At 39.9% G+C, this 13,769-nt stretch overlaps 2 protein-coding genes across 4 annotated transcripts; one reads left to right on the top strand and one right to left on the bottom strand.

The window, feature by feature from the left end:
* Positions 1-50: 50 nt before the first annotated feature.
* Timm8b (translocase of inner mitochondrial membrane 8 homolog B) lies at positions 51-2,792 on the bottom strand. Its single transcript, XM_004856576.4, has 2 exons — positions 2,638-2,792; positions 51-431 (listed from the first exon to the last, which is right to left on the bottom strand). Exons 1-2 carry the CDS (start codon positions 2,719-2,721, stop codon positions 264-266), a joined length of 252 nt encoding a protein of 83 aa, XP_004856633.1. The 5' UTR covers positions 2,722-2,792; the 3' UTR covers positions 51-263.
* Sdhd (succinate dehydrogenase complex subunit D) lies at positions 2,772-13,453 on the top strand. Of its 3 annotated transcripts, XM_004856577.4 has the most exons (4): positions 2,778-2,947; positions 6,831-6,947; positions 8,925-9,069; positions 11,908-13,453. In XM_004856577.4, exons 1-4 carry the CDS (start codon positions 2,896-2,898, stop codon positions 12,071-12,073), a joined length of 480 nt encoding a protein of 159 aa, XP_004856634.1. In that variant the 5' UTR covers positions 2,778-2,895; the 3' UTR covers positions 12,074-13,453. The 3 variants fall into 3 exon arrangements, with proteins under 3 accessions (XP_004856636.1, XP_004856634.1, XP_004856635.1); XM_004856579.4 differs by lacking the exon at positions 8,925-9,069 and having other exon boundaries at positions 2,772-2,947; XM_004856578.4 differs by lacking the exon at positions 6,831-6,947 and having other exon boundaries at positions 2,845-2,947.
* Positions 13,454-13,769: the final 316 nt, after the last annotated feature.

Below are 13,769 nucleotides of genomic sequence, written 5' to 3' on the forward strand. Positions count from 1 at the left end.
GAGATCTCTATGTTAACTCCTAAAATGGGATTTAAAAAAAAAAAAAAGAGTTGAAGAATTCATTTATTGAATAACTGATGTGTTACAACCTGGAATTTCTGAATTCCAAATAAATAAATGTTTTGTACATTTTTAGCACCAACAGACTTGGCAACAGACTGATGCTGACCTGACAGTGGGTTAACAACTCTTTCGCCCAGTGGCACTTCAATCTGCTTAATAACAAGTCCTTTGCTGCTTCTGTTACTCTCCCAGGGGTTGGTCTACTGCCCTCCTTTCTGTACAATCTGAGCAAACCGACTGGTGATGGCAAAAGTAGTGTCAATGAAGCGGTCCACACAACTAGAGAGACAATTTTCAGTGCGAGAGTCTAGGCGATTCCCTGGCTTCTCCACACATTTATCCCAACATAGCTCCATGAAGTGATGCACCTAAAAGGAAAGAAAATCAGTCACCACTGGGGTCTGGAGGTAGGCCTCTGTCTCCTTTTTCTTTTTTTCAGACAGGGTCTCCTTATGTAGTTCAGGCTGGCCTTGAACTCCCTACATAGCCTAGGCTGCCCTCTAACTCAGGTGATCTGCCTCGGCCTCCAGGCATATGCCACCATGGCTAGGCTGTCCTTTTTCTTATTTTTCATGACCTGATAAACTATTCTCTTAACATGGAATTAACTATGGAATCAATTTGGATTCTCCACTTTATAATTTGTCACCAGTATGACCCTGACCCTTGTCCCTACAGTTGGTAAATCCCCTTTTCAGGTAGAATTAATACCTTCTTTAATATTCCCTAAAACAACACCAATATAAAATGGAAAGACAGTATCAATTTAAACCACTTTGAACCATCATTGGAACCTAGAGAATGTCCTAAACACTTAGGGTCATGGACACATTTAAGAGTTTGATAGCCGGCGTGGTGGCCCACACCTGTAATCCCAGCACTCAGAAAGCTGAAGCAGAAGGATCGCCAGGAGTTTTAGACCAGCCTAGGCTACATAGTAAATTCAGGGCCAGCCTGAACTACAAAGTGAGAAAGTTTGATGAAGGTCATGGATTTCTCCCCCAGAAAAGTTCACAGGCCCAGAAAATGTGTTCACTTAAACTATTCAGGACCAAAGGTTTCTAGTGGGGGTTCCTGCCACACAGCCTGCATCGTCAGTACTCCCACAAAAAGGAGAAAATAACCATGTACCAAGGGTTTTCTTTCGGGAGGTTGTCTATTCATTCGGGACTCCTAAAAGATGAGTATGATTAGGAAGTTCAAGGTCATGCAGCCAGCAAGGGGGAAGACTGAGGTGAACATGCCTAAAGGTCTAAAATAACCTCGTCCTAAACCAACAGTATACAGTTTACCTCAGAGCCCACCTTTCTCCAAAAACGTTCTAGTACTCATTGTTTTTAAATACAACATCGCAAACCATTTTCACAATCTAGTGAGGCAGTGGGCGACGGCAAAACCAAAACCCACACTGGATGGGTGTTTTCCCTAGAAGCGCCAGGCCTTCAAGGGGCACATCAGACCCAGATCTTTCGAGTGCCAGCCTACAATGGGCCCACCGTCTTATAAGGCTCCCATGCCGGTGCGTAGGGCAAACCTTTCGCCCTCCTTGGCCTTCTCTTTTTTCTCACGCTGCGCTGGTTCAGCAAGCACCTGAGCACCATCGGCCACTAAGAACAGAAGGGCCAGTTTGTAATAGCTAAAACTTGGAAACAGCCCAAGTGCCCATCAACTGGAGACTGGATAAAGAAAATGTGGTTTTTTTATAAAATGGAGTACTACTCAGCCATCAAAAATGAGAAATTAGAGACATTTATAGCTAAGTAGATGCACATTGAGGCAATACTCTTAAGTGAAATAAATAGGACACACGTGTAAATACCGAATAGTTTCTCTGGTGTGAGAAACTGAAAGTGTAAATAAGAACTAAATGTATAATAGGTAATGTGAAATAGGAAGAAAAGGGGCAAAGGGGAAGGAAGTGGGAGGGCTAGGGGAAAGGATAGAAGGGAATGGGATTAATATGAGAAAATGGAAAAATAGGAACAAAATCTTTGTAAATAGGGAGGAATGGAGGGGTTGAAGGGAGGGCTGGGCAAGGGTGAAAAATAAGAACCAAGAGAGACTATGTAAAGGTGCAAATTTCCAATGATGAATGTCATTATATTGTATACCTAAAATGTATCAATGATTAGAATGAATAATCCATAATGTAAAATAGGAAGAAAAGGTCCAAAGGGGTAGGGGTAGTGGGAGGGGCAGGGGAAAGGAAAAATGATGAGAAATGGAAAAAATGGAAATAAAGTCTTTGTAAATAGGGAAGGGTGGAGGGCGTGAAAGGAGGGCTAGGAATGGGGAAAAAATAAGAACCAAGATGCATTATGTAAAGGTACAATTTCCAATGAGAAATGTAATTGTGTTGTATACCTACAATGTACCAATAAAAGAATTTAATACAAAAAAAAAAAAAAGAACAGAAGGGCCAGCTCTCGTCTCATGCAAGGGGACCGGGACGCAGCCAGTATCGCGCACAGAGCGGTCTGCCTCCCCTCCCCTCCAGAGAGCTCTGTCAGTATCAGGACCTGTACCTCACTCTCCTTTCCCTCCGCTCGCAAGAGCTGATCCCCGTCTGCGCACCTGTGCAGTGAACTGCGCCTTTTGCTGTTCGGCCGCCACCAGGCGCTGCAAGTCCGCTTCGTCCGCCTCAGCCAGATCCGCCATTGTCAGAAAAAGGTTTAGGATTTCAGGAGAGCGTGTGTGCGCATGCGCGAAAGACGCGCGGCGCGTCTTGACTTCCGGCTCACCTAGCGTTTCCTCCCGGCATTTTCTTTTGTCGTCACGGGGTAGGATTTGTACTTCCGGGTTGGTGGATGACCTTGAGGCTTCAAAAGCGAGATGGCGGCTGTTTTGAGGCTGAGTGTCCTCTGCGGTGTCCAAGGAGCCCGAGGTGAGGGGTCGTGTCAGCTGGAAGTGCTTAACGCGAGGGGAAGTGGTTGGGAGTGAGGACTTGTTTCCTAAGTGATGAGAGACGTCTTGAGAAGAGAGGAATCTTTTCTTCCCTTCAGCCGCCCGGGCGCCTGCCCAAATCGCAGCAATGACCAATGTAGCCTACAGGCCCAAAAGTTCATCTCTCCTGCTGTAGGCTGACATGATGATAGGATAATCTGAAAGAAAGCTCCCCCTGGAAGTTGTACCACTTAATAGTTCTTTTTTTATTTTTCCATTTACTGTTCTTAAAATGCGCCTCGCCCCCGAATTGGAAAAGAGAATTAGGATTTGAGCCCCAATACAGTACTTGGTCTTGCCTGTTTGCTCTGGGTTATGTTTGCATATGGGTGCCGAGGATCATCAGTTCAATTAATTGGTCACTGGTGCTATACTAGGCACTGTAGTAAGGCAAGGATACAGATATGAATATAAGATGATTCCTACCATCAAAGAGCTTTCATTTTTTTAAGGAAAATGCATGTACGCATAATTAACATAAAACAAAAATTTCGGCTGTACATAAATTATGGAAGTTCAGAGAAAGAGTATTTTAGCTGTGTTGTTGTTGTTGTTTTGGCGGGGGGGGGGGTGTTGGTACCGGGGATCAAACTCGAGACCTTGAGCTTGCAAGGCAGGTAGTGGAACCACTGAGCTAAATCACCGGTTCGTTTTAGCTGTGTTTTGAAAGAATTATCCTACCTTGATTCTTAAAGACATGTACCTGATTTGAGTCTTGAGGTTAAAGAAAGCCAAGGAAAGGACAGTATGGTTAAAGGTACTGAAGTGACCAAAAGTAACGATGAAGGCATAGAAGCTGCATGGTATAAGAGAAAACAAACAAATCAGATAGTTGGTGAGTGTGAAGATCAAGGTGAGAAATGAATTTAGAAAGGTGAAGTGCAATTAAATCACAGAAATTTTTTTTTTTTTTTTTTTGTACTAGGGATTGAATGTAAGACCTTGCACAAGAACTCAGGGCCAGGGATTTAGCTCAGTGGTACTACGATTGCCTGGCAAGCTCAGGGTCCTGAGTTCAATTCCTGGTACCAAAAAAAATGTCACTTTGAGATAGGGTCTAGCTGTGTAGTTCAGGCTGGCCTTGAACTCACTGTGTGGCCCTGGCTGACCTTGAACTTGTGGTGATCCTCCTGCCTCAGCCTCCCAAGTAATTTCAGGCCAATGGCACCATGCCTGCCTATAACTTATCTTGGTAAAACACTGTACACTTACTTGGTTTTGAAGTGTAGTCATTGCTTTGTTTTGTTTTGTTTTCCTGAGACAGGATCTCACTCTGTTGGCCAGGCTGGCTTACAACTCCTAGGCTCAAGCAGTCCTGAAGGATTGAAAAACTTGACAGATCCACAGTTTCAATTTGCCATTGTGATAACAACGTAATAGGTGGCTATGGTGGAAGATGGAGCAGGCCCAGATTCAAGTCAGGGGGATTTGACACTGTTGCAGTAGTCTAGGGAATGTGAAGACCTGAGCTTGGAAAGAAAAAGAAAAAGGAGATTGTCTCAAGAAATATAGTAAGATATGTCAACTCGATTTGGTGATTTAATTTATTTTTTTTTTTAGTTTTTATTTATTTTTGTTTGTTTGATTGTTTTTTTGGTACCTGGGATCAAACTCAGGACCTTGTGCTTGGGAGGCAGGTGGGCTGCCACTGAGCTAAATCCCCAGCCCTGGTGATTTAATTTAGTGGAAAGGTCCTATATTACTCCCAGAATTCTGAGATAGTTTAAAGGGTGCCTAAGATGTCATTAAATAAAGTGAGGAACAAAATAGGAAAAAAAATGAGTTGAGTTGAAGGATTTCAATATTTGATATGTTGAGTTTGAGGAGCATATAAATATATTTGTGGAGAACCTCAACCGGTAGTTAAACTGAACCTGGAGAGATAACAGGTTAGGAGTCACAGATGTGGATATCATCAGTTTATAGGTAGTAAGTGAAACCATGAGAGTGAATGAATGAAGGGGAAGTGTAAGCGGTAGGGAAATAGAAAGAAGGGAATAAATTAATAGGAGAAAATGAAAAAATGGAAACAAAGCCTTTGTAAATAGGGAAGGGTGGAGGGGTTGAAGGGAGGGCAGGGGAATGGGGAAAAAATAAGAATCAAGATATATTATGTAAAGGTACAAATTTCCAATGATGAATGTTATTGTATTGTATACCTAAAATGTACCAATACAGTTAATTTTTAAAAAATGAATGAAAGGCTCCAGGTGGGTATAGCAAGTGAGGATAGCAATGGGCAGGTAAAGGATCCTGGAGAAAACAGCAGGAATGTATGATCAGAGTATCAGGAGAAATAAAAACAAGAATTCTGGCCAGATGTGTTGGCGCACACCTGTAATCCCAGCACTCAGGAGGCTGAAGCAGGAGAATTGGAAACCAAGGCAGGAGGATTGCCACAAGTTCAAGGCCAGCCTGAACTACATAGTGAAACCCTGTCTCCAAAAACAAAAAGAGTTCTAAAGTTAGGAAAAAGAGGTTACCAATGCCAGGTGACCAAGGTAGCAAGGCCCAATAAGATTACAGTTGAACAGTAAGTATTGGTCATGGCTATGTGCAGATTGTTGATTGCTCTCTACTAGATCAGCTACAAGGAGTATAAAAATATTTCAGAGAATTGTTTCTCGGCCTTTTGGCTAAGATCAAGTGTAAAAATATTTCAGAGTTAAAACATGGGAAGTAAGGAAGTAATTTAGACAGCACTTTCTGGAAATAAGATTGGAAAGAGAAAGAAGAAAGAGTGGGGAAAAGTGTGTGGTCTTTATTTACAGGACATGGTGTCAAGAGAGTGGTTAAGTATGATACATCAGGTGAGGTAAAGTGCCCAAAGGGAAGGAAGAATTTAAAGAAAATAAGAAATTACCTTCTTTGTGTCTGAGTGCCTTTAACATTCTGGGAACTGTGCTAAACATCTTGCATGCGTTGTCTAACTTTTTATATAGAGTATTGCGAAGTAAGTGCGGTTATTTCCCTTATACAAATGAGGAAATTGAGATTTGTAGAGCTTATTTAAATTAGTTTCTTGTCATCTCACACCTAATAAGTGATATGGCTGGGTGAATTTAGCTCTGTTGTTTTTTTTTGGTACGGGGATTGAACTCGTGACCTTGCTCTTGCAAGGCAGGCACCAGAACCACTGAGCTAAATCCCTGGCTTGGCTCTGTCTGTTCTTTAACCAAGAGGCAAGATCTAAAATGGGACAGAAAGGGATAGTTCAGGGGTACAAGTGGAGCACATGCCCATAATCCTAGCTACTCTAGAGGTTTTGGCAGGAGAATTACATGTTTGAGGCCAGACTGGGCAACTTAGTGAGACCCCATCTCAATAAAAAATAAAAGCTCCTGGGGGTATAGTCCAGTGCTGTATGGGTTCAGTCCCTAATACTGGGTGTGTGTGTGTGTGTCAGTATGTAAAAGTAAGTGGAGACATTGGTCTTAGAAAAGAAGGTAATGGTTGAACTTTCCAGGCTGGACTGAGCTCTGTGAAAGCAGACTCTGTGCTCTGTCTTGTTCCTATGACAACCACAGTCTTACATTTTGTAAATATTAGATAAATAGATGAATAGATGGAAAGAGAAAGAAGTTAGCATTTATTTTAAAAAATAAAACCAAAACCCTTTTCTGTAAGTGATTCATTGATTCTTCAGTCTTTTGATGGCTACTCAGTCCAACTTTATAGTAAGTCAGTGAAATGATGCTGTCCTAATGTTAATGTTATACATGAGATATCACCTATTTAAGGCTAAGTAGCTTGGTTTTTGTCATTTAGAAAGTCTCCCAGTCCTGATAAAGAGGTGCTTGTGATCTCTTTAATGTTTTCCTCAGGTCTGTTCCTTCGAACTACAGTGGTCAAACCTGCTCATGTCTCAGCATTTCTCCAAGACCGATTTTCTCCAGGGTGGTGTGGAGCACAGCACATTCATGTGTCACCAAGCCGTCATTGTATGTTCTTTCCAACCCCTCTGCTTTCTGGGTTCTGATCATCTTTAGCTGAACTATTTATCATGCCTTTGGTAGGACTTGATATCTGTCCTATTTTGGACTTCAGATTTGGCTGGATTCTCATGTTTACCTCTGGCAAATGAAGACCTAGTTTATAGCTTGGGACAGCATGGGTGAATGGTGCCATTTATATTAATAGTGACTCTTTTGGCCTAAGTTTAAATTTTAAAAAAATTTTTCTTGAAATAGCTCTGTAAGCTTGCTGCCTCACTGTACAAATCACTTGTATTTAGTTAGGTAATGGAACAGAACCAGTTGTGAATAATTGAAATAGTTTTAATACTCATATCTTCTGGGTTATATCATGTGTATTGCTTTTTTTTTTTTTTTTAGTTTGATTTAAAACCATATGACATTTCCAGGCCAGGGATTTAGCTCAGTGGTTTTGCAGCCTGCTGCGCAAGTACAAGGACCTGAGTTTGATCCCCAGTACCAAAAAAAAACAACCCCAAAACAACCATATGACATTTCCTAAATAATTGTTGTTTAGGTATTATTCAAATTAGTCTTAGAAAATCTGAAGGTGAATGATAAGTGTATTTCCATTTTTAAAGTCTAAAGAGGTCAGTACTCAAGACTTCTCTTGATTTTTTAAATTTTTTTTTTTTTTTGTACTGTGAATCAAACTCAGGCCCTTGCGCTTGCCACACAGGTGCTGTGCTGCTGAGCTACATCCCTGGCCCCTTCTCTTGATTCTTTTTTTTTTCATTTTTGTTGTTGTTTTATTTGATTTTTTTTTTTTTTTTTTTTTTGGTACCAAGGATCGAACTCTGGACCTTGTGCTTGTGAGGCAGGCGGCGGCACCACTGAGCTAAATCCCCAACCCCCTTCTCTTGATTCTTAAGTCAACCACTTAAGAGTTATTTCTGAGTTAGGAGAGATTAGGGGAGTATAGTTTTTTGTTTTGTTTTATTTTTCTTTTTGAAGATTTTTTCTGTCTTTGAAAAAGTTTTATTTTGGATTATTTTGCTTAGTTCAAGTTAGATTTAGCAAAGTGGTTCTGGAGAAGCATTGAAGAAAATGTCCTGAAATTGTATTCATGTATTTTTATATATGTGCCTATGTGATACTTTCTGGGAAGAAACTTCCTTTTTTTATTAGATTCTCAAAGTAGTGTGTAACCTCAGAAAAAGATAGCCTCTCAAAGAAATGTTTAAACCCCATATAGTTTTTCATTTGTTTTTATTTTTTGTATCTCACTTGTTTTGGACTTATTTGTAAATAATGGGATAGAAGGACCATGATCCTAAATGGACCTCAGACCTTTGCTTCTGTTTGAGTTAGTTCGATTAATTTTGTTTTAGGTGGATAATATTCATTACTTTCAAAGATGAAGAGGTGTCAATAAAGCCGGATATGCCATCACATGCCTGTAATCCCAGCAGTTGGGAGACTGAGGCAGTTGAATCACCATGAGTTTGAGGCCAGCCTGAACTACATAGCAAGACTCTGTGTCAAAAAAACAAACAAAAAAAACCCAGTGTTGATAAACAAGTGTTATTTTAAAGGAATTCATCAGGCATCACTAACTTGAATTTTTTTTTTTTTGGTACCAGGGCTCGAACTCGGGACCTTGCACTTGCAAGGCAGGTGCTGGAACCACTGAGCTAAATCCCCTGCCCACTAACTTAAATTTTTAAGGTAGCTGTAAATTTCACTGAAGTCCAAAGTTGGCTTAATTGCACAAAGAGATTTCATCTACCTTCTTGCCTAGAAGTAAAGTGGATCTGTTTTCTTATTATTATACACAGGTATTAAGACATTCTTGTACTAAAAGACTTCAAAGAAAGTATACAGAGTTAAATCTTATCTATACTGTTTACCTTTTTGTCAGTTTAGGTTATTACGTGATAAATGTTGGATTTGAGAGATATGTATATCTTCCTTCAACTCTTATGAATCTGGTCTTTTTTGTAGCTGGTTCCAAGGCTGCATCTCTCCACTGGACTAGTGAGAGAGTAGTCAGTGTTTTGCTCCTGGGCCTGCTTCCAGCTGCATATTTGAATCCTTGCTCTGTAGTGGACTACTCCCTGGCTGCAGCTCTTACTCTCCACAGTCACTGGCAAGTATAGCAGTCCTTTCAGTGTTATGTTGCCTGCAAGCTTATCTTATGTATTGTCTGTGAGGGAGAAGTCGAATGAGATATTCAAGACCTATGGAAAATTTATATATAAACAAAATAGCTATATACCCAGATTTATGTATTTACCTGCCTAGTTGATGTCTTCATTTCCATATCTAGTAGGTGTTTTGAATATAGCATTTATAAAACTGAGTTCCTGAGCTTCCCCCAGATCTGTTCCTCCTGTACTCTTGCACATCTGAATTAATGGCACTTCCCTTCTGCTCTTGTTCAAGCCCAGACCTGTCATTTTTTATTCCAATGGTAGGTTTCCTAACTTGTCCCCTTTGTGTCTGTTACCAACACAGCAGCTCCAGTAATTTTATAATGTTAAGACAGGACAAGACATTACACTTCTCATAGCTCTTCTTTATCTCCTTATCTTACTCAAACTAAAAGAATTCTTACAGTGGTCTACAGACTCTGGGTGATCTAGACTATGATTTATGCTTCATGCCTATAATCCTAGCTGCTCATAGTGAGACCAAGCTGTCTCTTGTCTCTGTCTCTTCCCCCCCACCTCCTGTTTGTCCTTTCTTCCTGCTGTCCTTTTGGTATGCTATAACCAGAGTGACCTTTTTAAAAATTACATTTCTCCAAAGATGACATACAGATGGTCAGTATATACACCAACAGTTGTATATCATTTGTCATTAGAGAAATGTAAATAAAAAAACCACAGTGAGGGCTGGGGATTTAGCTCAGTGGTTTCGCTGCCTGCTGCGCAAGTGCCAGGACCTGAGTTCGATCCCCGGTACCAAAAAAACAAAACAAACAAAAAACCACAGTGAGATACCACTTCATACCTACCTAAGATGGCTGAAGTGAGCTAGGGATTTAGCTCAGTGGTGCCGCCACCTGCCTCACAAGCACAAGGTCCTAAGTTCAATCTCTGGTACAAAAAAAAAAGATTGCTGAAGTGAAAAAGATGAGCAATAACAGGTTTTTCTGAGGATGTGGAAAAGTTGGGAATGTAAAATGTTGCAGCTACTTAGGAAAATACTTTGGCAGTTACAACAAAAGTTACCATATGATTCAGCAATTGCACTTTTAAATATATGCCCAAGATATGTGTCCACACAAAAACTTGTACAAGAATATTCATACCACATTAGTCATACAGTTGAAATGTTCATCAACTGGTAAATACCCAAACAAAATATGCCATATTATGGAATGGAATATTATTCAGTCATAGGAAAGTGTGAGGTACTAATACCTGCTCCAATATGGATGAACATTGAAAACATGCTAAATGAAAGGAGCTTCACACAGAAACCACTTATTATATGATTTAATTTATGTGAAATGTGCAGGATTGCCTGGCATATTGGGGCATGGCTGTAACCCCAGCATTCTGAAAGTTTGAGGCAGGAGGATTGCAAGTTTGAGCCAAGCTGGAGATATTAGCAACTTAGTAAGGCTTTATCTCCCAAAGAAAAAAAGACCAAGGGGCCAGGATTTAGCTCAGTGGTGTTGCCACCTGCCTCTCAAGCACAAGGTCCTGAGTTCAATTCCTGGTACCAAAAAAAGAAAAAGGGACTGAATGTAGCTCAATGCAGAGGCCCTGGGCTAAATCCCCAATAACATAAGCGTGTGCATGCACGCCTACAAACACACACACATACAGCAAATGCATAGAGACAGAAGCAAATTACTAGTTTGGTAATGGGCTAATTGGTAGAGTTTCTTTTTTGAGATGGTGAAAATGTTCTGCAATTAAATGATGATAGTTTACAACTCTATGACTGTACTGAAAAACCACTGAATCATAGTTTAAAAGATGAATACCTTCCTTTTCTTTTTCCCTTCTTCCTTTCCCCCCTTCTTTCCTGTATTGGAGATTAAATCCAGGGCCTCATATGCTAGGCAAGTACTCTGCCATTTAGCTACATTGCTAGCCTTCCTATTTCAAATAAAAATTTAAACACCTATTCATTACTTTCCAGGCCCTGTGAAATCTGCCCCTGCTTTCCTCTGATCTTTACTTAACTCTTGTACCCCAGTCACACTAACTTCTTTACTATTTTTCAGAGATGCCAAGATCATTGTCAGTTTCTGGTTGGAATGTTCTCATTCACGTCATCCTAATATATTTCTTCATACTACACATTTATTTACTTTTCTTTTTCCTTCATAGAATAACATTCTTGAGAAGGTGACACAGGGACCAGAAACAAAACTTTGGGCTCCATAAAAATAGAGAAGCCAATTTATTGTACTCTAAATATTTAAGACATTTTCTGGCACTTAATATCTGCTTAGTAAATTCTTTTTTAATTAATGAAAAACCCTGAAGAGCATTTGTATTAAGAATGACATTTTATAAATAGAGGAGCATTTAGTTACTGACTCTTAAGTGACTCTGGAAAATTGATTCTAAAGAGTGAAATTTCTTTATTATATGTTAAATTCTTGATTCCTTCATTTTTGTTTAGATTTTACTACTGTGAGTTGCTTTGGTTTATTGTCTCAAAAAATATGTAAAATAAGTCTACTTACAAAAGTGGTTACACAGAATCCCCTAAAGAAGCAAGCAATTGGGCCAGGGATTTAGCTCAGTGGTTTTGCCGCCTGCTGCGCAAGCGCAAGGACCCGAGTTCCATCCCTGGTACCAAAGAAAAAAAGAAGCAACCAATTAATAGAGTGACAGACACATTGCATTTTGAATCTTTTTGTTGTTGTTGTTTTGTTTTTCTTTGCAGCCAAGTAATCTGTATAGTTTTCTAACTTCACTTACTATTTTTAATTTGTGCTGTGATTTTTTTTTTTCTCTAGGGGTCTTGGACAAGTTGTTACTGACTATGTTCACGGGGATGCATCACAGAAAGCTGCCAAGGCAGGCCTTTTGGCACTCTCAGCTTTAACCTTTGCTGGGCTTTGTTATTTCAACTATCATGATGTGGGTATATGCAAAGCTGTTGCCATGCTGTGGAAGCTCTGATCTTTTGGACTTAATACCTTAAGAATTGATTGTACGTCTCTTTGCCTCTGCTCTGTCATGCCTATCAGCTCACAGTAAGCAAAAAATAACGGATTAGGGACGGGGATTTAGCTCAGTGATTCTGGCACCTGCCTCGCAAGCACAAGGACTTGAGTTCGATCACCAGTACCAAAAAAACCCCAACAGAAAACAAAAACAGATAGGTCCATTGGCCCTTATCACATGGTTATTTTCAGAATTTTAATTTTGAGGAAAAGATTTGAGAGGAATTATATCCAAGAAATAGTGAGATTGGGGCTGGGGATTTAGCTCAGTGGTTTTGCTGTCTGCTACATAAACGCAAGGATCCGAGTTCGATCCCCAGTACCAAAAAAAAAAAAAAAAGAAATAGACTGAGTTGTATATTTTGGTGATGTTGTACCCAGTGCGAAAGAACCAACCAGAGACCGACATTAAATCCACACAGGAGTTTATTACCGGCCGGGACCGAGCCGAGCATCGGACTGGAGCCTCGACTGGGGGGAGAATAACATATTTTATACACCTTTGAGGCCAGCAGTTTCTAGGCCCCCCTATGGGATAGAACTAGTAAAGCAAGGAAAAGGTACAGAAGCAGAACGTCCTGTTGTTAGAACATTTGTAAAACAATAGTTGATTAATTGTTGTTTCTAAGAGACTCTCAAAGGGGAGGAGGTTTCTAAGCTTCCTCCTTTTGAGTTTATCTAAAGGGCAGGCAGGTGGGTCGTTTAGCAGCAATGTGGAGTCTGTCTTGCTAACTAGGGTCCTTCAGGTGAGTTAATGGAATTGTCTCCCAATTCACAAGACTCAGTATAACTAAACATTATGTATGAGCTTTTGCCTTTAATTTATCGAGTCTCTTAAGGAGAATTCACCTTTATTACTATCAATACATGATCATACTTTTGTATTTTTCCTGGGAATAATAGACGAAGGGAAAGACTATTCATGAGTAAAGACTTTGCAGAAAATCAGACAGTATTTAATGTTTGGAAATGTCCCTGTCTGTTCAGTTGGTACAAGATGATGATGATTTTGTGTCCTAGAGAAACTTTAAAATTAGAAAATCCTGATATCTCACATTACAGATTTCTAAATCCTAGGAAGAAAAGCTTGGAGAGTTTCTGAATTTAGAGACCCATTTAGGGAAGAGATCTTGCAGATTTATCAGAATATTACAAATTCCAAACAGAATTCTCAAATGTCTTTTGCTTTTTCTGAAATAATCTGACCTCCAATATAAAACTGTAAGTAATTGCTTTTCCATTGTGGGAATTGCTAATGAGAAAACGTATTCTGTGATAAGAATCATTTTTTTTTAATGTTGTATAATAAAAATGTATTCTACTCTTTGTGTTTCAACCTTGTCTAGTTTTTGTTGTTTTGGTTTTTGAGGGTTTTTTTTTTTGGAGATAGAATCTCCCTTTATAGTTAAGGCAGGCCTTGAACTTGCAGCAATCCCCCTGCCTCACCCTCCCAGTGCTGGCATTACAGGCTTGCATCACCATTGCCAGCCTGTTATTTGGTTTTTTTGAAGTAGGATCTTGCTGTGTTGCCCAGGCGTGTTGTGAACTCCTAGATTCAAGCAGTTCTGCTTCATCCTCACAAGTAGCCAGGACTACAGATGCTAGACTACAGGACCACTAAAGCATGGGTCTAGTTTTATTCATTAGAATTA

This window comes from Heterocephalus glaber, unplaced genomic scaffold (genome assembly GCF_053883595.1).
Source record: "Heterocephalus glaber isolate CG9 unplaced genomic scaffold, H.glaber_assembly_v1.0 deba00001429, whole genome shotgun sequence".
NCBI classification, from domain to species: domain Eukaryota; kingdom Metazoa; phylum Chordata; class Mammalia; order Rodentia; family Bathyergidae; genus Heterocephalus; species Heterocephalus glaber.

Bases quoted from the DNA above. Each gene is read 5' to 3' on its own strand.
- Timm8b (XM_004856576.4), bottom strand. From the start codon at position 2,721: ATGGCGGATCTGGCTGAGGCGGACGAAGCGGACTTGCAGCGCCTGGTG. The intron at 432-2,637 runs GTGCGCAGACGG...CTTTCCTTTTAG, and splicing joins AGGCGCAGTTCACTGCACAG to GTGCATCACTTCATGGAGCT.
- Sdhd (XM_004856577.4), top strand. From the start codon at position 2,896: ATGGCGGCTGTTTTGAGGCTGAGTGTCCTCTGCGGTGTCCAAGGAGCC. The intron at 6,948-8,924 runs GTATGTTCTTTC...TCTTTTTTGTAG, and splicing joins TGTGTCACCAAGCCGTCATT to CTGGTTCCAAGGCTGCATCT. The intron at 9,070-11,907 runs GCAAGTATAGCA...TTTTTTCTCTAG, and splicing joins CTTACTCTCCACAGTCACTG to GGGTCTTGGACAAGTTGTTA.